This window comes from Panthera leo, chromosome D3, assembly GCF_018350215.1.
Source record: "Panthera leo isolate Ple1 chromosome D3, P.leo_Ple1_pat1.1, whole genome shotgun sequence".
Taxonomy (NCBI): domain Eukaryota; kingdom Metazoa; phylum Chordata; class Mammalia; order Carnivora; family Felidae; genus Panthera; species Panthera leo.
This window is the reverse complement of record NC_056690.1, coordinates 22,088,752-22,109,890: the sequence shown is the minus strand read 5'-3', so window position 1 is coordinate 22,109,890 and position 21,139 is coordinate 22,088,752. Positions and strand designations below refer to the sequence as shown.

The 21,139-nt window shown below is 46.3% G+C and overlaps 1 protein-coding gene across 5 annotated transcripts in view; it reads right to left on the bottom strand.

Moving 5' to 3' along the window:
• The window catches only part of MORC2 (MORC family CW-type zinc finger 2), a 39,458-nt gene that overhangs the window by 496 nt on the left and 17,823 nt on the right, over positions 1–21,139 (bottom strand). The window contains exons 6-26 of one of the 5 annotated variants that reach the window (XM_042911667.1): positions 18,704–18,812; positions 14,799–14,958; positions 14,579–14,690; positions 13,972–14,097; positions 13,287–13,366; positions 12,522–12,604; positions 11,879–11,964; positions 10,580–10,720; positions 10,327–10,481; positions 10,083–10,211; positions 9,459–9,564; positions 8,802–8,934; positions 7,401–7,475; positions 6,935–7,315; positions 6,292–6,423; positions 5,794–5,848; positions 5,233–5,374; positions 4,856–5,098; positions 4,675–4,768; positions 1,045–1,233; positions 859–951 (exon numbers count right to left, since the gene is read on the bottom strand). In XM_042911667.1, the coding sequence (XP_042767601.1) occupies positions 859–951; positions 1,045–1,233; positions 4,675–4,768; positions 4,856–5,098; positions 5,233–5,374; positions 5,794–5,848; positions 6,292–6,423; positions 6,935–7,315; positions 7,401–7,475; positions 8,802–8,934; positions 9,459–9,564; positions 10,083–10,211; positions 10,327–10,481; positions 10,580–10,720; positions 11,879–11,964; positions 12,522–12,604; positions 13,287–13,366; positions 13,972–14,097; positions 14,579–14,690; positions 14,799–14,958; positions 18,704–18,812 (2,824 nt within the window). The remainder of the gene's footprint in view (positions 1–858; positions 952–1,044; positions 1,234–4,674; positions 4,769–4,855; positions 5,099–5,232; positions 5,375–5,793; positions 5,849–6,291; positions 6,424–6,934; positions 7,316–7,400; positions 7,476–8,801; positions 8,935–9,458; positions 9,565–10,082; positions 10,212–10,326; positions 10,482–10,579; positions 10,721–11,878; positions 11,965–12,521; positions 12,605–13,286; positions 13,367–13,971; positions 14,098–14,578; positions 14,691–14,798; positions 14,959–18,703; positions 18,813–21,139) is intronic. The other 4 variants (XM_042911668.1, XM_042911669.1, XM_042911670.1 and 1 more) reach the window with 4 other exon arrangements.

Below are 21,139 nucleotides of genomic sequence, written 5' to 3'. Positions count from 1 at the left end.
GTTGCCTTAGATGTGTTGCAGGCTTCTGAGAATCAGTACATTCAAAACAGGCCAAATGCACCGACCCACCCCCCCCCCCCCACCCCAGGTTGCATCCATCTCAGTACAGGCTACCACCTTCCCTCACCTAGGGACTCAAGACAAACCGAAGAATCACCTGTTTCCCTTTTCCCTCAGATATTACAAATCTGTGTTTCTCACTGTCACCATCCAAGAATCAGGCCACCAAAATCTCTCACCCAAGTCCTGGGTTCTAACCTCCACCCCACTCCAGGCCTTCCTACAACCAACAGAGTAAATGTCTTGGATTGCAAACTGGATTGTGCCACAACCCTCCAGGGACATCCCACCTTGTACAAGCCCTGCCTCTTCTCCTATGGCCCACAACTCCCTGCCTTGGGCCTCAGGTCCTACTCTTACATCTGCCTAAAGCACTCACACAGCCAATCTTGTATGACTGATTCTACTCTCAGCTCAAATATTAATACCCCTTTCTCAGACCATCCCTGAACACCCTAGTAAAGTGGCCTCCCTGTTTTTCTTCTCTTGTATTTACTTCACAGGACTTCCCATAATCAATATTCTGTGTCCTTTACCACTGTTGGGCCATGAGGATAGGGACCTTATCTTGCCTATCTGGTTCACCCGGTATCCACAAGACAGACACAGAGCCATGTCCTCAGTTTTCACTGCCTGGATGAAGGACTGAGACCCTCTAGGGGTATTCCCCACTTCTAGGCAACCCAATCCCATCTGGGCGTCATCTGGAACAGTGAGAAAATCTTTGTTTCATGGCGTGGAGGATTTTCAAACCAGGCTATAAATCAGAAGATCTAAACAAGGGCAAAAATCTGATACCGTGGGTCTGGCTGGGATGAGGCCCAGGCAGCCGCACCACCTCCAGCCCTCTTGGTCAGGATGCTGTGCAGCCAGGGTTGAAACCACAGATTCCTGTGAGTGGGGAGAAGGGAGCAGGAGGTGCCCAGGCCCCCCTCCCTGAGACACCAGGTGGTCCAGCTGCAATGAGAGGGCTGCCTGGCTCACCTCCTGCACCTTTTGCAGGAGCGCCACGATGTTGGTCCTCAGCTTCTGCAACTTCTCCTCTGTCTCTCGGAGCTTTCTCTCAGAAGTGCGCAGGCTCTCCTCAGAGGCCTTGGCCCGTGAGTCAGCACGGCTCTGGTAGGAATGGCACAGATTCTGGAGCCCCACTTCATACTGCTTGAAGTACTCTTTCTGTAGGGGAGAAACCCAGAGAGTGAGTGCATGGGCTTACAGGGGTCCCCAGGGCCCCTCTAGATAGGCACTAGTATCCCCAAGTAGCTCGGCACAAGGATGTGTGAAGGGATATCCATGTAAGGGACAAGTGGGCTCTTTAGTTCCAGAGTGGAAGACCCGATGCCCATCTCGTGGGGCTGCCATGAGAATGGAGATGAGATTACTCATGTGAAGCACTCAGCAAAACGCCTTGGCAGACAGCAAGCCGTCAGGAAATGTGAGGCAAGATTCTTCCACTCCAGTTAGCACAAAAAAGATGAGTCTCCCTCCCAGCTCAATCACATCTAACTTCACCACAGCCCTTTCAGCAGTCCATTCCAAGTCACATCCCACAATGTCAGAACCAAAAATCCTGTTCCAGAAACATTTATCAAGCACCCACCAATAGCAGATACCTCAGATTTGTATAATATACTTATATAAGCAGGATCAGAGCTTTTACTATCTTTCCTGAGTACCTGAAACTTCCAAAGTGTGGGGAAATGATGTTAACTAGCAGTTTCTCTAGACATGAGGCTTTTCAAACTTTTAAAAGGTAGCAGAAAACTTGCTTCAAAAGCAATGTTACATGGAATCTCATTAAAAAATTTGAGCAGTAGCTCTTTACGTTTATTTTTAAAATTCAAATTTATAACATAATTTACTCATAAGTCACCAATGAGAACGATAAAACCATTTTGATGAAAATGAGTGGTCCTGACTGACCATTGCGGTAATATCAACTCCTGCATTTACATGCTTCTATGTACGAGCTATCTGGCATTTAGCAGTTCCTTACTGCTGTTTTTAAAAACTATTTTGCTACAAGTACTTACCTTACAATTTTAGAATATTATCCTATTAAACCAAAATGGCAAGAGAAATTTCAAGTTCTGTGTAGAAAATAATTACCTTGGCAGCACAAATTAAGTGTTCAAGCAGGCTCCAAAGTATTAAAACTTTAATTGTATGATGTTTTGAGCCCATGATCTGTGTTCGTTTAACTCTTTAACTTTCTATCACAGATTCGCATGGTTATATTATTTTAAACATATATATTCATATATATGAATCTAACATTTGCAAGACCTTCTGATGGCTTTATGGAACTCCTAGTCCAGCATGAAGGGAAAAAGGATGATCTTTTACAGACAGACAAGAACATAATGACTATTAGACTGTTTTGTCTGTGACATTAAAAAAAATCAGTTTGACTTATTTTACACATTCTGGTCAGCAGACTATAAAGTTGATGCCTTGGTGGTATACCTCCTTTTACAAGCATTGGCTCAGATGCTTCTGGCTGTGTTTATGGTCTGAGCAGCAGAGATCCCACTGCACCCAGAGTTTGCTCTGTGTCTGGCAACAACCTTAAGCCAAAAGCAACAAATCTGACTGACAGGATGCCAGGCCATCCTAGCCAGCCTATCAGCGGTTTTTTTTTCCTGGAACTTTCAGACAGCACCTGCAGCCTCAACAAGGTCAAGAGTTGAGGTACGGAGCTTTCTGGGAAGCTGCCATGAGCTCTGCCATCCTCTAGCTTCCTTAGCTTGCACCTGCCTTCTCATCTCACAGGGAAGCAAGGCAGCACTGGGAGAAGGGCAAGACCCTTGTCCTAAAGAAGCACCTGGAGTCAAATCTGGGCTCTATTACAACAGACTCTACCTCTCTGAGCCTGTTTCTTCAACTCCTAACCTCACTGTCTAATGGAGGTTAAAATCCCCATCTCTTTCCTCAAGCACATACCTGCCACATGTGGGCCTGACATCTTGAACATACTAGCCCTGCAGTTTTGATTCTAGTTCTATTTTCTAGAAACTCCTCCCTGAAAACTTAAACTATTCCAACCATAAAGATATCTACCCCATTTGATGTAGACAAGTCACAGATCCCATCTGCAGCCCTGGCCTTCCTGCCCCTCCAAGTTGAGAACTTGGACTAAGAGTCCCCAGTCTCCACCTGCCCAATGGACATCACCAGAACTGTAGGTGCCGGTGCTTCCAGCCCAACACAAATCACAATTCATCACCTCTCTTGCCCTCACCCTCTGTTTTCTCTCCAGTTAATAGCTTTGTCATCATTTCCCACAGGCCTGAGACACAGGGAAGCATGTGGCCTCTGCCTCCTCCCCCATCACTTGCTTCCTGTCAACAACCTCTGACACAGCCCTTTTACTGGCCAGTCCACTTTCACCACTCTTGTTCCTGTTCCCGTTCCCTCATCTCTGACCTTTCACGACTGGACCCGCCCCCTTGCCCTTGCATCTTCCATCCACCCAAACAATCTGCCACCAGAGGTATCCTCTTAGGACAGGGTCAGTAAACTAGAGCCCCAGGCCAAATCAGCTGCCTATTTTTATAAATAAAACTTTACTGAAGCACAACCACATCCATTCCTTTAAATTATCTACTGCACCTTTCATGCTCTAATAGTGGAATAGTCGCCACAGAGACTCTAAGACCCACAAAGCTGAAAATATTTGCTAACTGGCCCTCTACAGAAAAATTTTTTGACCCCTGCCCTAGACCAGGTTCAGACTAACAACACCCCCAAGCTCCAAACTTTTGCTGGCCCTCCACTTCACACAAGGTTTAAACTACTATAGCTAAGATCAGACATTCAAGACACACCATAACTTGGCTCTCAGGCCCTCTTCTTCCCTAAATGCTCACCACATGCCTGCTGCCTTGACTTGGGAACTTTCATTCCTCTGACACCTCACTCACAAAAGTTCCCCTGCCTCAAACCTTGCCCATCACTTACACAGGCACTTGCAGAAATCCACATCTTCTTCAGGCTGCTGCTCTCTCCTTCCCCAAGGCTGTCACAGGCCAACTACCTGCTTCCACAGCACTGACTGCTCTCATTGGTCTCTTGTCCAGCTACCTGGTAAAAATTCAGTCTCTACTAAATCTTTAGTCCCCTGCAGGCAGCACTCTCTTTTGTTGCTCATTAAAAGGTCCAGCAGAGGGCCTGTGACACAACAGCATACCACCACCCAGTGCTTGCTTCCACACATCTCTACCTCCCTCTAAGAGTCAACTTTTAGGCACTTTGAACCTACGTTCTTCACTATTGCTTGGGACAAGTTTACTCCATCCGCCAGGATAGAGGAAGAAGGACATATTCATTGTAAAATGTGAAACTAGGCTTCTATCCATGAGGATTCAGCCCCAGCATCTTATGGTAGGGTGTGCTCGGCTTCTGCACACCACAATCATATCCAGCTAAGCTGCTTCTTTTTCTACAGTAAGTCTCCTATTCCTTTTAGCAAAAAAAAAAAAAAAAAAAGGGGGGGGTACTGGCTGGGGGGTGGGAACACAGCTGAGAGCTTGTAATCACAAGCACAAAGGGGCAAGGGCATGTGCAGTTAAAAAAAAACAAAAAAAAAAACCACCCCAAAGATTAGGCCAGACTCACCAGAGGAAATGATATTAGCTCATCTGAATTCATAACACTCAGCTCCTTCTTGGAGATGGGGAAACTTGGAGGCAGGAAGTACCGTAAACAATTCCTAAAAAAAGAAGGTGGGGACAGGAATTCAGAACAGCAAGAACAAGGTGGAGAGCCACTGCTAGCCCAAGTGGGAAGACACACGCACCGGAGGATCTGAACGAGCAGGTCAATGGTCTCGTGGTTGGTGCTGGGGGCAGTGGTGTCAGGCTCTATGCGGATGCAGTCAGAAGTGGAGGGCTCTGCCATGGCTACAGCCTGCTGGGCCACCACCACCTCCTCTTCCTCCTCCTCTTCCTCCTCCTCCCCACCCTCCTGCTGAGTGTCAGGGCTCTGGTACTCCGGAGAAGGAGGTTTCATCAGCCGCACATCCTCACTGCCTTTCTCCACCCTAGGAGGCACACAGCATTTATTATGTGTCTCCCAGACTCCCAGGATGGGCTGTCTGCAGGGAAGCTAGGGACACACCCACCCCCCCACTCCCCCACCTGGCCAATTTTGTCAGCCTCTGGAAAGGGGCATTACCAGCGGTCTCTCGGAGTGGTGTCTGTGGGCACGTAGTCAAACTTCACCTTCCACCGCACCACATGCTTGCCCACCTCCACAGCTGTGACACGGCCCGTGTACCACTCCCTGTTCACACGCACCTCCACGTGCAACCCTTTATCTGAGACAATGAGGATGGAGTGAGTGTCAGAAAACTATAGACTCCCCCACTCAGCCAGGGTCACCTTGACAGAGGCAGCCCCAGGATTTGCAGGGACAAGAATCCCTAGATGCTTGCCCTGCACTTTTCCAGGAACATGCAGCCCAGCCACCCTAGTCTCCTTCCCCATCTACCATGAAGGTACCAAAGAGCAGCAGGATGAGTGACTGCTAGAGGTGCAAGCCAAGAAATTTGTGCTAAAAATACACATAAGGGTGTGTTCTCTTCAGACTTCTTCTTGGGATCAGACTTGGAATGATTGCTGCACAAAAGCTCAGAGCCAGGAAAGCCTCCAAGAGTCTTTAAGATAAGCTGTTGCTGGCTGAGGGGTCCGAATACCCGCTTCCCCCACAGGCTGACAGGAACCTCCCCAAACTCACCTTTCTGAGCCCTCTTAAGGTCAGCTGGATCCTCTTCCCCAGCACTGTCCGAGAGCTGCAAGGAGAACAGTCTGTTAGAGGCATCCCCAATGCCCCTGAAGAGATTTTTGCATGAGTGGCCACCCGGGGTCATCAGCTATCACTTCATATTGCATTATATGGCTGTTTAAATCTCCATGCCTCACCAAGAGCTGCTCTCTAAATCATCTACCTTGTATAAACAAGATAACACACAAAGGACAGAAAATCACAGACACAGGGAAGCAAAGGGTTTCAAGCCTTCCTCATCTGTATGTGATCTCCAGCCTGTGATTAGAGCCAGAAGCCAGTCTCACTCAGAAGCCTACCTGACACCATGTTTCTAAATCATCTGCATAACTAAGAGTCCTACAGAGATGAACTGGGTTTCTGGAAGACTGAGGTCACAAAACAGAAACAGAGCTGGTGCAGACTGCAACCCTGGGGAAGGAGGATCTAACCTCACCTGGGACCACCTACCTCATTCAAGTCCTTCTTTTCCTCCTTCACAGCAAACTTGCCCCGCTTAGACCTCTCTTTCCTCCTCTCAGCCTCTTCCTCAGCTTCTTCCTCGTCAGAAACCCCAAGAGTCCGCTTCCGACTAGGAGTGGTCTACAGCAACAGGAGAGGGAATGTGAGGGGCCCTGTCAGCCCTTGAGGTGCAGGAAGATTTCATCTGGCCTAAAGGAGCTGTTCTACTTGTATGCTTCTCAGTCCCCCCCAGGGCTGAACCTTCCCTGACATTACTCAGTACACAGCAACCTCCTAGTCCCTGTGCCCACGAGGACCTTTGCTCAAAGCTGTCGTAGGGGGAGCCTCTCAGTTCACTTCTCTCTTAGTCTGCCTGGCCAGACAGGTGTGATGTCCCTGAAACATACTGACCATCTGCTGCGGCCCACCAATGCTGCCACCAGGCTGCCAACCTATGCCCACAGCATAGAAGCTGATGGAAGTGACTCAAATTTATGGCAGACCAATATTCAAAGGGAGCAGTGAAGAACTCCCTTCAATTATTTAGACTCCTCCTGAAGGGCAACAGAAAGCTCCCCCAGTACAGCTCTGACACAGCCTGATTCCACTCCTACACCACTGAAGGTAGGTTCAGGTTGGAAAAGCATCTCACTGGGGAGAGTTTACTGGGTGGCTCTGGCTTCTTGACCACTGGAGTCTTGATTGCTCTGGGAGCAGGGACCTCCCGAGGGCTCTTGGAGTTGGGCAGCAGAGATGGTGATAGTGGCTGCACCATGGGGGTGGGCCGGGATGCAGTCTTGACCGGCGTGTTAGAAGGCTTCCGGGGTGCCTCCGGTGGTTGGAGAAGTCTGGATGTACTGGCCTCCTCCCGGGCTGCCAGGACAGGAGGCTTTGGGGTGGTGTTGATGACAGCAGCCTTTCGGGGCTGGCTGGCTGGCCTGGGAGCTTGCAAAGAAGGGGGCCTGCTTGGGGCATTCTTGATGACAGCAGGTAAAGGAGGTGATCGAGGTCGCTGAGGTCTACGTGCAGGTTCCTAAAAAAGATCCAGAGAAAGTGAGAACACTGATCCTAGCACAAGACACCTAAGGAAAAGCTCCTCCCCTGTGCCTGGGCTTTACCTCAGTGGAAGGTCTGGTGGTCACTTCCAAAGGCAATTTCTTCAGGTCAGCTTGGGAACGGATAGGTGTGGTTTTCTGCACAGGAAACATGATGATGAGGTTGTTTGCATATCTTGGTACATTCAAACAAAACTCTTTTTGGATCCCTACTATGTGTCTGGGACAGTGGGAAAACAAAAAAGAAAACCTAGGCCTATTATAGAACTCCCTACTATGATAAGACTCCCATTCTCACTGGGGAGACAAAAAATAAAGTCACTAAACCATCAGCAAACTACAGGATTCTATGTCTGATTAACCTAGCATTGGAGAGACCAGGAAAAAGTGTCAATGGACTAAATTCCTACAAAAGAAGCCAGAAAAAGTAGGAAAAGCTTAACGGACAAGGCCAGAAGGGACAAGTGAGATTCAGCAGACAGGAAGGCACGCATAAGACATCCAGGTTAGTGTGACCATCTCCACAGACAGGGAAGCCAGAAAAAAAAAAAAAACTTTTATAATAAATACAATAAAGGATTAATACCTCAAATATATCTCAAAAACCTGACAAATCAATTAAGAAAAAAATAAATCTGAAAAAACAGAAAAGGAAAAAAATTATCCAATTTAGAAATATGAAATACATTCTAAGATGCATAGCTTTGTCTGTCAAATGTGCAAAAAATACCCTAAAATAAATGTTCTGCTTGTAAAAAAACAGAAATTAACACATCTTCTGGAAGATAATTTGGAAGCAGTTATAAAAAGCCATAAAATTTTACAAACCCTTTTATTATTTAAAATTTCCTGGAAAATTATCCCAAGAAAATTGTGTGCTAAAAAAACAGTTTGTGTGTGTGTGATGACATTATATATATGTCATGACCTCCATATTTTTATTAATATATATATATATATTTATGACTATGTAGGCAATCATAAAAAATTAGAAAAATATGTTAGTGGTGGTTACCTCTATGGTAGGATATTTATTTTCTGACCACTTGGGAACATATAAATAAGACAGTTTGCTTTTTTAAAATGATCATCATGAAAAAAGAAAAAAGGAAAAAAAAAAAAAGGCCAGGTGTCTGGGTGGCTCAGTAGGTTAAGTGTCTGACTTTGGCTCAGATCATGATCTCACGGTTCATGGATTCAAGCCCTGAAACGGGGTCTGTGTTGATAGCTCAGAGCCTGGAGCCTGCTTCAGATTCTCTCCCTCTCTCTCTCTCTCTCTCTCTCTCTCTCTGCTCCTCCCCCACTTGTGCGTGCTCCCTCACTCTCTCAAAAATAAACACTTAAAAAAATTTTTTAAACGCTCATGGTGTACTCAAGAACCAGTGAGTCACTGAGGGTTCCTGTCCCATCCCAGACAGATCCCTGATACAGGCTGGCTCTGCCCATTGCCCATGACCCATGTACCTGCAGGGCCTCTAGCTTCTCCTGCTGCTGGCGAATTTTCTCTGTCAGCTGCTTCTGCTTCTCTTCTTGTGTCTTCAGGTCCTTTCTGAATGTCCCCAGGGGAACCTTCTGCTTCTGTTCAGAAGCCTCACATCTGTTGAGAAAAGGTGCTAGGACGGTTGTAGCAAAATAGGGCTCTAGGGGTGCCTGGGTGGCTCAGTCGGTTAAGCATCCAACTCTTGATTTCAGCTCAGGTCATGATCTCACGGTTCATGAGTTCAAGCCCTGCGTCGGGCACTGTAAGTGCAGAGCCTGCTTGGGATTCTCTCTCCTCCTCCCTCTCTGCTCCTCCCTGGCTCCTGCTTTCTCTCTCTCTCAAAATAAATAAACTTAAAAAACAGGGTTCTAAGTAGGACATGGTCCTTCTTCCTCAGGCAACCCATTCTCTTACCATAGTATAACAACCTCAGGGTTCTCAAATGTACAGAATTAATACTCACTGCAGGACAGACATGTATTCGTATTTCCAGGGCACTTATTATTTGCAGCAAGACAGAAATATGAGGATATCAGCAATGACTTCAAGATGTACAGCGAGTTATTTACCCAAAGAGTGGAGAGAATATAGTGGGAGAGATAGGAGATACCCACAATCTCCTTGTTAGAACAAGTGCTCACCGGTCCTGCTCAGGATCAGGGTTCATGGAGCAAACCCAGGTATCAGGGTAATCTTTTTCCACAGAACTCAGCTGGAAGGGGAGGGTTCGCCACTTCAGACACAAATCTGTGACACAGAAAACACCCCAACAAACATCAGCTATACCCGACAACAATTGTAAGCAGGTTCCTCCCAAGCAGGCACAAGGCAAAGATGCCCCCCGACGTTCCATGCAAAGATCTTCACTCTGGCTTCAACTCTGCCTCCCTTGAAGAACAGTAATTCTTCTCAGGGACAGTAATTCCAGCAAGAATAGACACTTTACATCGTGGACTTTCAACACTCCCAGCCCCTCTCCCTCCAACAGGATCCTGGCTCAGTCACTACTCACACTGTTAACAATGTGGTACCAAACCAAATGAGGTCTGGCAGGTTAGATACCTTCTGCCTCATTCAGGAGGGACAGGTAGAACCTGGCACAGTCCCAAGGCTGAGCTCCCAGGGCCATCACCAAACAGACATCCCCAGTGGGACCAAAAGTCCATGAATGTTAGTCAAGTCAGGAGGCCAGCAAGGGTACAGTAAAAGAGGTTCATGGACTATATCACATGGGAGTCAGAAGGGGGTTCTGACCACTGGCTCACCACACTGGATTGTGGTTGGGATTTCCATAGCTCTCCGACGCTTGTAACGTAGCTCACTGGAGGGGGGCTGGTTCCAGTTGGCAGAGAGGTAGCCAAACTCATCCCAGAACTTGATGATTCCCCTCTGGGCTAGAAAGCAAACACCCACACATCATATTAGGAGCTAGCCTCTCGCTCTTCCTAAATTCACACCCTTGGGTGCTAAGAGTATCTTAAGATTGGAAGTGAACAAAAAGGTAATTACCAATGGCAATGTCCTTCCAGTACTGTGCCAGATGCTCCCCCATCGCCCTCAACAGGTGCCGGTACTCCTTGGCATCAGCAAAGTCCTGCTTGTTGTGTGTAGGTTCCAGGACCAGGTAGGGCACATCAACAACCCCAACAACTCCACCACATGCCCTGCAGGGAGAAAGAAGACATTGCTCTGTCACCCCATTGGCCAAAACCCTCCCTGCCATCTGCCTTGGGCTGAAAAGTCCTCCTTGGGGAATACTCACATGCCCCCTTCCAGCTGTGGGCCCACTTTCTCATACATTTTGATCAGGCGGCTACAGTTATAGATGAACATGCCATCCAGGTCCCGGTGTTCAATGTTGACCCCAAAAACAAAATTCAGTTCCTTAGGTTCTTTAAGTGCTCTGAGAAGACATGAGATAAATTCAAGCAGATCAACCCATTAACACACAAATACCATGGTGTTTAAGATATGTTAGCTTATGCTTGAAACTTGAGACATGTTAAGCAAAAAGTTTTGCATTTCCATTCGGTGTGTAACCTATTAGACTTGGTGAGAATACATGAAGCACAGTGACTCTAAACATCCCAAATTAAAAGCATATGACTTTGGCTTTTGGTAACAAAACAGGGATGGATTTAAGTATAAATGGGATACTGTGAAATGGCTACAAATCGCTGCAAAGATAGTTACATGGTGGACCAAACACAAGGTTATACCTATTCTACTAACGTGACAGTAATTAATCTTAAAAAGACAAAAATTCACCGGCACAATGAACGTGTATGTGAGAGAAGAGACTATCATGTGATACAGATCAACAAAATCATGGAGCTGGAAAGCAGATGAATGGAGCAGTGAAATGACTTAGAAGAAACCTGAAATTGATGCCTATAATAGGAAGGCCATGAAGCAGCAACCCAGGAATTCAAGGTCCAGAGCCCCAAGAAGCTCCAGACATAAGGTGGGACATGGAGATAATCAAATGAGCCAGGACAAGTGCCCATTCCAGATGAAAAAGGTCCAAAACTCAATTTACAGCATTATTCCACATTTGTAACCACAGATAAAATATTAAGAGAAGATATTACCAAATAATATAAATAAAAGGGAGTTTTAAAATCCTATTTCTTAAATGATCTGTGCTTTACAAGTTTTATACAATAAGCATTTTCTACATCCTTTAAATGAAAAGGGAAAAACAAAAAAGGACAAGAGAGGATAGAAGGAAAAAAAAGAAGAGAGGGAGTGAGGAAACAAAAAGAAAAGAAAGAAAGGAATAAAGGGAGGGAGGAAGGAAGGAAAGAAAGGGAGTTTCCAGGAAGGAAGGTCTGGTGTTCAATTCCAGGGATTGGCCCTGCCCTGGCTTTTCCTACCTCAGCCAAGAAACCTGCAGTGGGCATGTGACAAGCATTTGGGATCACAACATCAACAGTTTTCTCAAAGCAATCTTTGTGACAAAAATGGCACAGGAGGGGGAAGGATTCCCCAACCTCTTTGTCAATAACGAGTACAAAAGTTACAGAATTTTAAAAAACCAAAAGCCAGCCCTGGCACTCACCGCTGCTTGGCCTCCTTGATCCGCTTCTTGACATCAGCTTCCCTGCGCAGGGTAATGGCTGTGTTCTGGACCTGCCGCAACATTACCTAGAAATGTACATTGGCACAAGTGAGGGAGGAGGTGCTCTGGGCCACAGCAGGCAATATTATAACAAACATCTAAAACTTCTTTAAATCACAGGAATTCAAAACCACATTCAGAGATTTACTTCTTTCTACAGAAAGTGGTCTTGATGAGGACAAACTCAAAAGCTGTGTTTCACCTGACCAGGCTCACTCACGTGAAGGAGGAACACCCCCAACTGAAATAATAGTCTACAGACATGTGTGTCAGACAGGGAAGGGTAGAAAACTGCTCAGACTGTCACTACTGTGTGTGACCCAGGGCAAGCGACCATCTTCACTTCAGTCTTCCTTTCTATAAACTGAGAATACTAACACTATCCACTTTACATGGTTGTCAGGATGTTGAAATGATTAGCCAAGATTCTCACATACAGTGTATTCAACAGTGATTATGGAAACATCCCATTTTGCAGCTTTAGGGCAAGGAGTTCATGACTAGACTGGAGCTGAGCCAGGCCAGCTCTGGGATCCTAATGCCAGAAATGCTAGACAACAGCTGCTCAGATCTAGGGCCTTACCCTAGAGTCCCGTGTGAGGTCTCCACCTAGGCGAACTTCTAATGTCCGAGCTTTGCTCTCCGCCTCCCGTGCCTTCTCCTCAGCTAAAACCCAGAAGAAATCATGAAAAGGAATTCAAAGGTTCAAAATTCTTAGTCATCCTTCCTGAATCCAACAGTGTAGCACCCACTGGACAAGATGTGTATGCACTTTCAAGGAATAGGACAGCTGGGAAAGCAACCTCCCAGCCTGGAATGTAGAGTTGGTACGAAAAGGAACATCCTTTTGTTTGGAGGCCCTAAAGAAAACAGGCACTATTTATACTTGAGACATGCTTAAAACTGCCCAAGGCAACCAGAGTTACAGCCTCAGCAGGAGCAGGAAGTTATCAAAGTACTCAGCCAATCACTCTCCATCAAGCAGCCCCGAAGCCCTGTCAGCATGAGAGACCTTGAGATTTTTGCCCTGGAGTCAGGATAATCAGTTTCACAAGTATTTGGGCCAGAAGACAGTAAGATTCTTCACTCTAGGCAAGCTGAAGAGTTGTCACTGTTTTAGATAAATTCCTATAAATGGCTGATAAAGAGAAAATAAAGTCTGGGGAGAAAAACTGCTGAGAGGATTGGCATGCAGGGGGAGGGGTACAAGAGGAACCAGACCAGTGGTTTAGGAGAACAACTTGCTCCTGGGTGCTGGACAGAGCTTTTTTGGATCCTGCTGTGGCCACAAGTATTCCCCAGACAACCCCAACCTGACTACTCCTGTCCAGGGGGTGGGGGGCATTACCAATCCGTGCCACATGTTCAGCTTTCTTCACCTCCTGCTCTGCACGAGTCTTGAAACGGCTTGATGTGTACTTGTACATCCTGAACAGGGGAAAAAGCAACCTGAAGACACAAGCAGCAGTGGGGTAGGACAGCAACCCGAGCAACTCAGGAAACACTCTGCCTTCCTGCCTCCTCCCAGGCTACACTGATAATGAGTCAAAAACAAACATTTCAGCAAAAAAGACTAAATTCCTTATTCCACTGGCCCCTTGCTCCACCTTTGATTAGCAACCCCACTACTCACCAGGTGTGTCATTCATCTCATAGCAGAAATAAATCTCAGCAATCAGCCAGGGCCTTTGCTCTCCTGTGTAGTGTCTAAAGGCCCCTTGGCCCTGAAGCTGAGAGGCTCAGATAGTTCACGGTGCCAGGCAGGGCACCCTCCATGTCAGAGAAGGCACTCATGCTCAACGAGCTTCACCAGCCAACCTCCGTAGCTTATCAGCCATCTGTGTCCCTCCCTCAGGACTCAAAAGTTTCTACGTGGTAAATCACAAGCAGCTTAAAGGCCCAAGTGCAATCAACACTGCCAGAGCCTCTTATCATCATTCCTAGCATCATTCCAACAATGCTCCAGAGAATCACAGCCGAGGCCCCATTCTCAGCTCAAGGGAAACAGCAGACCAGGGTGGGCAGGCCCCTACCTGGGCTTATACAGGCAGCAGGAGAGTCTCTTGGTCTGCACCTTGTGCCCATGAATGAAGATCCGCATCCGGGGATCAATATAGAGCACAGCAGCATAGGCGCGGAATGAGCGCCGCTCTGGCTTCCTAGAGGTGGCAGGAACAAAGGAGTGTTATCACCTACCCCACAATCAGCTTGACCACAGGTAAGGTAGGACAAACTCTCTGCAGGCCCTTCACCTTTCCACCTCACATCTTGGCTTCTCTCACCACCCTGAAGGGCTGCTCCTTCACTGTGGGCACCACACCCCTCACGTCTCCAGCACAGGCACTCCACAGACACTTGACCCGGCCCTACCACTGGCCCCACTACAGACCCAGCAAATCCTCTCCCCTCTCTAGACTCTGGTTTTTTCTGTCAAATCAAGGAACTGGGACCAGAGATAATTAACCTTTTCTTTTGGCTTAGCTGAAGAGCTGCTGTCCTATTCATCCCTCTGCTTGGGGCAAGAAGACATGGGCATGCTCAGCTTCATCAACTCCAATACTGGGAAATTCAGGGAACAAGCTCTCCCCCACTCCCTGAAGTCACCTCCAGAGCTTTCCCTCCCTTCCCAGCCACACTCACGTGCCCTCTGGGGAAGTCTCTGCCATCTGGATATCTCTTGGATTTGAGATTATGTCTAGCTCTGGCTCTCCATTATCCATGAGTTTGAGATTGAAAATGATCACCAGTGTTCCTGGGAAACAAATCCTTTCATTCTCCAGGTGCCCCCTACCCATCCCCAAACTCCTCATGGCTCTGGAGCTACTGGATTCTAGGGGCTGCAGGCTCAAAGCCTACTTACCACTGTCCCCAGGAATCTTCATGAACTGAGACATAACCTCCTCTTCATTGCGGAAAGGAGAATACTTATAGATGAGTTCTGTCTCAATGGCAAACTTCTCCACGTTGTCTGTGACAGGTTCCCGGGTGCGAGCATTCCAGGTGGGCAATGGAACTATCACCTTTGGAGTAAACATGGGCAGATACTTTGAGGGAGGACCCAGAACAGCCTTCCCCCAAAATGTGTATCCATCTCATCCCTCTCCACAGTGGCTCCACAATGCCCCAGTGGTGAGGTCCAAGCTTTGCAGCTTGGCACCAGAGGCTCTGTGGCTTCTGCCCCTTCCCAAGACTCAGTGTCACAGCACTAGATCCTCTGGGATGTGCTGATTTATGCTGTTGGGGGGGGGGGGGGGGGGTCTCTGCATGAGGGGTGCCCTCCTTGGGATGCCCCTGGCCATCCTCCTAATCTGCTAATAATTCTACTCTACTACCAAAAAAATATTTATTATCTAGTAAATCCAAAGATACATATAAACCTACAACTCAGCAATTCCATCCCCAGGTTATATCCTAGCAGAAACTTCCGCACTTATGTACCAGCAAACATGTAAGGGTAACACAAATATCCAATACAGAATAGATAAATTACACTGTTGCATATTTATACAACGGAATACTGTGTAGTGACGACAATGAACAAACTAACAGCTACTAACATCAACATGGATGGATCTCAAAAACAATGTTAGGTGAAAAAGGCAAAGTGGAAAAAAAACCTATGGTAGGAGCCCACTTCTATAAAATGCGTACACACAATACAGGTGACAAAACTATAAAGAGAAACAAGGCAATCATCACAAAACCTACCTGAAGGCAGCTCCTTCAGAGGTGCAATAAGGAATACAACTGGTGAGGGGCACACTGGGAACTCCTAGTATCAGTCTACCATGGCAGCTATCATGTTCACTTTATACTTATTCTCCCAACTGTACCCATATTTTAATATACTCTTTCATATTATGGAATTTAATCTTATGTTTATGTTTTTAAAAATCCTACCCTTATCAACTATACCTCAATAAAACTAAGAGGAAAAAAATCCTCTTTCTTCTAAAACTGTATCCTCAAGTGCCACTCCCACAGGCTTAGATGTACTCCTCCCCCAGCCAGCTGCCCATGAGAGCCTAGGGATGGCTGACTGCTTGATCCCCTCTGTAGAGCAAACCAGTCCAGATACCTCAAAGGTTCAAATCACATGCCCCCCTCCACCTAAGGAAAAAGGGACACTGCATTTTAACAAGTGCCAGGGTGATAAAACTGTTGAGGGTTGGAAGAGATTTTACTGGTTTCTAAGAAGCTTAATGTCTGATGGTATTCATCCCTAGAGCTGGTTTGGACACATTCCTAACCAGCCAAAAATGATCTTATTTTGAAATCTTGGCTGAGTTTGCACTAGAGTACAATCCAAAATAGTGACCTTCTAGCACCAAGTAAGGAAAAAATTTCAACCTAGGTTTTTCACCAGGGGAACCGAGTTCCATTTGTGTTCTGTGAATCTGTACCTCACACTGCAACTCCCATTTTTCACAGCAGCCCCAGGTGATAAGAGCTTTTTTTTGTTTGTTTTTTGTTTTTTTGACAATAATATTACTTTAAACTGCATGTACTTCCACTGGCACCCATCCCTGCCATTGGGACACTTCTTTAGTTTCAATGTCACCACTCTACTGGTTTTCCTCCTACCCACTCCTGTCTTTTTTGCCACTTTCTCCTCTTCCTACACTTTAAATGTTAGCATCCCTGAGATCCCAAGTCCTCTTCTCACTCTGCATGCTCCTTTAGGTGAGCTCATCTGCTACCAAGGTTTCCAGAGCCTAGGCCTCCCCTCAAGCTCTGGACCCAGACCCGACTGCGTGTCCAGGAGAAAACTTAAGTTCTTCAGCAAAGACTAGCAGAAGAGGATGTCACTCTCTTCCATTCTTCACCAGCTCCAGACAGCCCACTATGCCCCAGCTGCCACATCAGAACCTGCATCGTGACCCTCCTTCCCCTTTCTGCTAATCAAACATCAGGTTTGTGGGCCCCACATGCTAAAGAGGTGACAATTCTTCCTACATCTCTCGCCTCCCTACTGCAGCCCTGCAGGCTACACATAGCCAGGGCATCTCAACTAGTTTACTCCAACACCTCTATCTTTCCAATCTAATCACCACACAACAACCAAACTGACCTTTTTATAAAAGATACTGATACTGTTACAGCTTTGCTTAAAATCCCTTTGAAGCTTGCCGTTTTAAGTCCTGCACACTCACCAAGGCCCTGAGGTCAAGCCTGACTGACCCTCCCTGATCTCCAGAGGCCACCACCTTTCTTCAGGTGGCACCTCTGCCAAGTCCCTTCCCACAAGGGAAGGTGATGGCCTTGAACAGATGATTTCCATGGACTTCACCACCCACCTCCTACCACCCACAGTCCATCAGGAAACATTCCTGAAAATCGCAGCATGGGCAAAAGTTCTCCTGCCCTACCTTCTCCCAAGAGATTGTTCTTTCCAGCCACAGCACCTCTCTCACTCCATGTATGATGGGTGAACTGACGCAGTGCACCAAAAAGGCAAATACATCCACCGGCTTGCCAAGGAAAGGCAGTAGAAAAAGACAACCTTTCATTCCCAACATGAACTAGTTTGCTATGATTTAGGCTCATCTAAACAGGGCCAGCACAAATTTACCCACAGCTAACCACCAGAGATTAATCAGATTGAAAACCTGACCAAATTCACCTATTTATGCAACAGCCATGGATTTCTCTCTGCAAACCCTCTTAACCCCCTCTCTAAAGCTCTAGTCACCACTTCTCACACATGTAAGAAGGTAAGAGTCCAGTCTGAGGCTGGGAAGACTGAGGCTATCCCTGATCCCCACCATGAGGAAGCACAGACCTCACCAGACCAGCTCTGCAGATATGTGAACCACCAGGCCACAAAGAAAATCAATGGAGCATGTGTTTAGCTTGCATAGTTAATTACCAACACATTTTAAAATCAGAATATTCTAGATTCATTAGAACTTCCTTCCAATATAGCAATGATGACCTGGGGCTATTTGTCATCTGCCATTTAGTGAAGAACTTACAACAATGATTTCCATACACTCACCACCTGCTTCACTACCTACCCAGGCCCTATAGGGATCTGACTTGTACCTTCTGATACAGACGATTAAAGTAACATATTTCTTCAAAAGGAAAATACATTCATAGCACATTCCACAAAATCACCATCATATAGGAAAGACTATGCTGCTCCAATTATTAGTTCCTATTATTATTACAGCCTGTGGTCTCCACCCATAGTTATGAAGCCAAAACACTCCCCTTGATAAAACAACTCCATATTGACACCCTGCCAGAATGAATTCAGGCTGCAGCTCTAAAGAAGGTACAAATCCTTGGTTCCTGCCATTTGATGACCCCATTCTCAGAAACAGGACAACTGATCGCTGAAGCTTTGAGATTTTACCTTCTCTTAAACTAAAAGGTCTGCCTGATGCTTCAACCAATTCATCCAACCAGCTAATCCAATAACAGGGGTGTGGCTGCAATCCTGCAACCTCAATGAGTCCAGCATCGATGGCAAATGACCTACAGAAAGACCCTGGTCAGATGTGTGAAATGTCTATTTGTGTGCTTGCTTTTAATGTTTATTTATTTTTGGAGAGAGAAAGAGAGGCAGAGAGAGACAGAGAATCCCAAGCAGGCTTCATGCTGTCAGTGCAGAGCCCGACGCGGGGCTCAAACTCATGAATTGTGAGATCACGACCTGAGACAAAATCAAGAGTTGGATGCTTAGCTGACTAGGCCATCCAGGTGCCCCAGATCTGGAAAATGTTAAATGGCAACTCGAACCACAAGGATAGGACCTACCTCATCAATGCCTTCCTCCTCATGAAAGGTCCTGGACAAGAAGAGGCAAGTCATGGTATCCTCCTTCTTGGTGAAGAGTATAAAATCCTTCCCAATGCGCATTGAGCCCCTGAAAGGGAAGCAAAAATGGATTATTCTCCCAGGGATTCAAAAACTCATCTAAAAAAGAAGCAAATTCACTCTCTGGATGTGACTAAAACTGCCTTTAGGAGGCTCTTCTCAAGACCTCCCTCCATCCTAGGACCCTGAGCTGAGGCCCACGGCCCTCATTCCTCTGTTCTTCCATCAACTTTCATCACTCCTCACAACTTGCCTGACCCCACTTACCCACCATACAGGGCTCCTTCACCACCCTTCTAGGGCACATTCACCAGCAATCGTCAGCCCCAAGTTAGTGTCACCCCCAACCTGCTGCCACAATGGTAACAAGTAATCCTGCTGCCCATGCACCAGGTTCATCTCAGCTACACAAGGGCTGCTGTACTCTTTGAATGTGTCACCATCAAATTTCCCTCCAGGAATTGACACCTTCAACATGCTGACCACATCCAGTTCCCATCAGGTATTTCTCATTCACTCATCAAATGGCAGAGCCATCAAGGGCATAGCCCACGATCTATGCTCATAAGTTCTCAAAAAAAAAACAAAACAAAAAAACAACAACAAAAAAAACAACGGTATGACCCCAAAGCTCAGCTAAACCTGACCCCCCCAACCATACACAATATAATTCTTAATCACAGTTTTTAAGGCCTATAATTGGCTCATATCTTAGAACTATAACCATCTTCTGTCTCAAAATTGTTTTGCCACCTCAAGCTCATTATGACATAGGTGGTCCCTGCTTCTGTATGCAACTGGTTCTGGGAAATGTGCCTTGAGGCTGGGTTCCACAAGGCGAAAGTCTGAATGGAATCAATTGCTTCCTTCCTCTGGCCACATTCAATCATCTGAGGAACAGGCAAGGACAAGCCTTTCTGGGCAACGTGGAACAGGGCAGAAGTTCTAACAGTTCATTGCCCAATGAACAATGGGACTGTTTAGCTCCCTTCTTCTGAGTAGCTTCTGGGGCTTTATGGCTATTATCTCATTAGTCTCCATAATACCCCAGGGAGAGGATGGCAATGGGAAGCCTCAATACTCTCTTCTATGTACAAATACAAACCAGGCTAGCATGCCAAACACACAAATGAATGCCATGTCCCATTTCCCCCAAATGCTCAGGAAAACACCCAGGACACTATCCAGAGACACCCTGGGGGCTGCCAAGTTCTGTTTTTCATCCTCTAGTTCCTAAGACATTGGCAATGCTCCTTCCCCTGACAATTTCACAGCCCTCCTCCTTCTTCTCTGAAGCTTATGGGTGGCAAAATGAGGCACATTATCTTGCCTTCTGTCAAAGCTTACTCTTGCCCTAATTTGGCAAAAACTCTCACTTTGTGCCTCTTTCTTCCCTCTTTGAACCTGACCTTGGAGGCTGAAGAGCAACAACCCCAAAAATACCATGTCTGCTGGCTTCCTTGCTTCTCAGCCCTATTCTCAGCACAAATCACTCCCTGCCGAAACACTTTTTCAACTTCTGAATTGGTATCAAAATAAATACACTCTCAACACTAGATGGCTCCAACCTCAATGGGTCCTTTACAAATATCATTGTACTAAATTATGCTAATAACACTCTCAACTTCCTGGTCTTCTAATTCTAAGCACAGTCAGAGTCACATTTTGTTTGCTCCTTAAGCCTGCTTTGTAAGAGAGAATGTCAAAGAGTAAAACCCCATTTTCTAGATTAGGAAATAGATTTCAGAGACATGAAACAGCTTGCCTAAGGTCACAAAATTACTAAAACCAGTTAGGAAGAGGTTAGCCTATAATCCAGAAGGGAAGTCAGGGCTTCTTCTATCACACTGACTCTAGGAGACTACAGTCATTGGGGACTTAGAGCACCGGTGCTGGAATCACCTGGGGAACCCACGGAACCCACAGACCCAGTGAATCAGGCCAGGAAATCTGTCATGGAAAGATCAAAAGAGAAATAAAATAAGAATCCAGAAACTAGGGGTGCCTGGGTGGCTCAGCTGGTTACGCATCCAACTCTTGGTTTCGGCTCAGGTCATGATCTCACAGTTGTGAGTTCTGGCCCCACATCGGGCTCTGTGCTGACAGCACAGAGCATGCTTGGGATTTTCTCTCTCTGCCCCTCCCCTGCTTGCTTTCTCTCTCTCTCCCTCTCAAAATAAATAAATAAACTTAAAAAAGAAAAAAATCCAGAAACTAGTCTAGGGCTCTCACAGCAATGAGAGCATTTAATCCTTAACTTATTCAGTATGTATTATAATCCCAATTTACAAAGGAAGAAACTGAGGGCCAAAGAAGTAATTAAGTGGCTGAGGTGAGATTTGAACTTTAGTTTGTGTGACTGAAGTGAGATGGAGA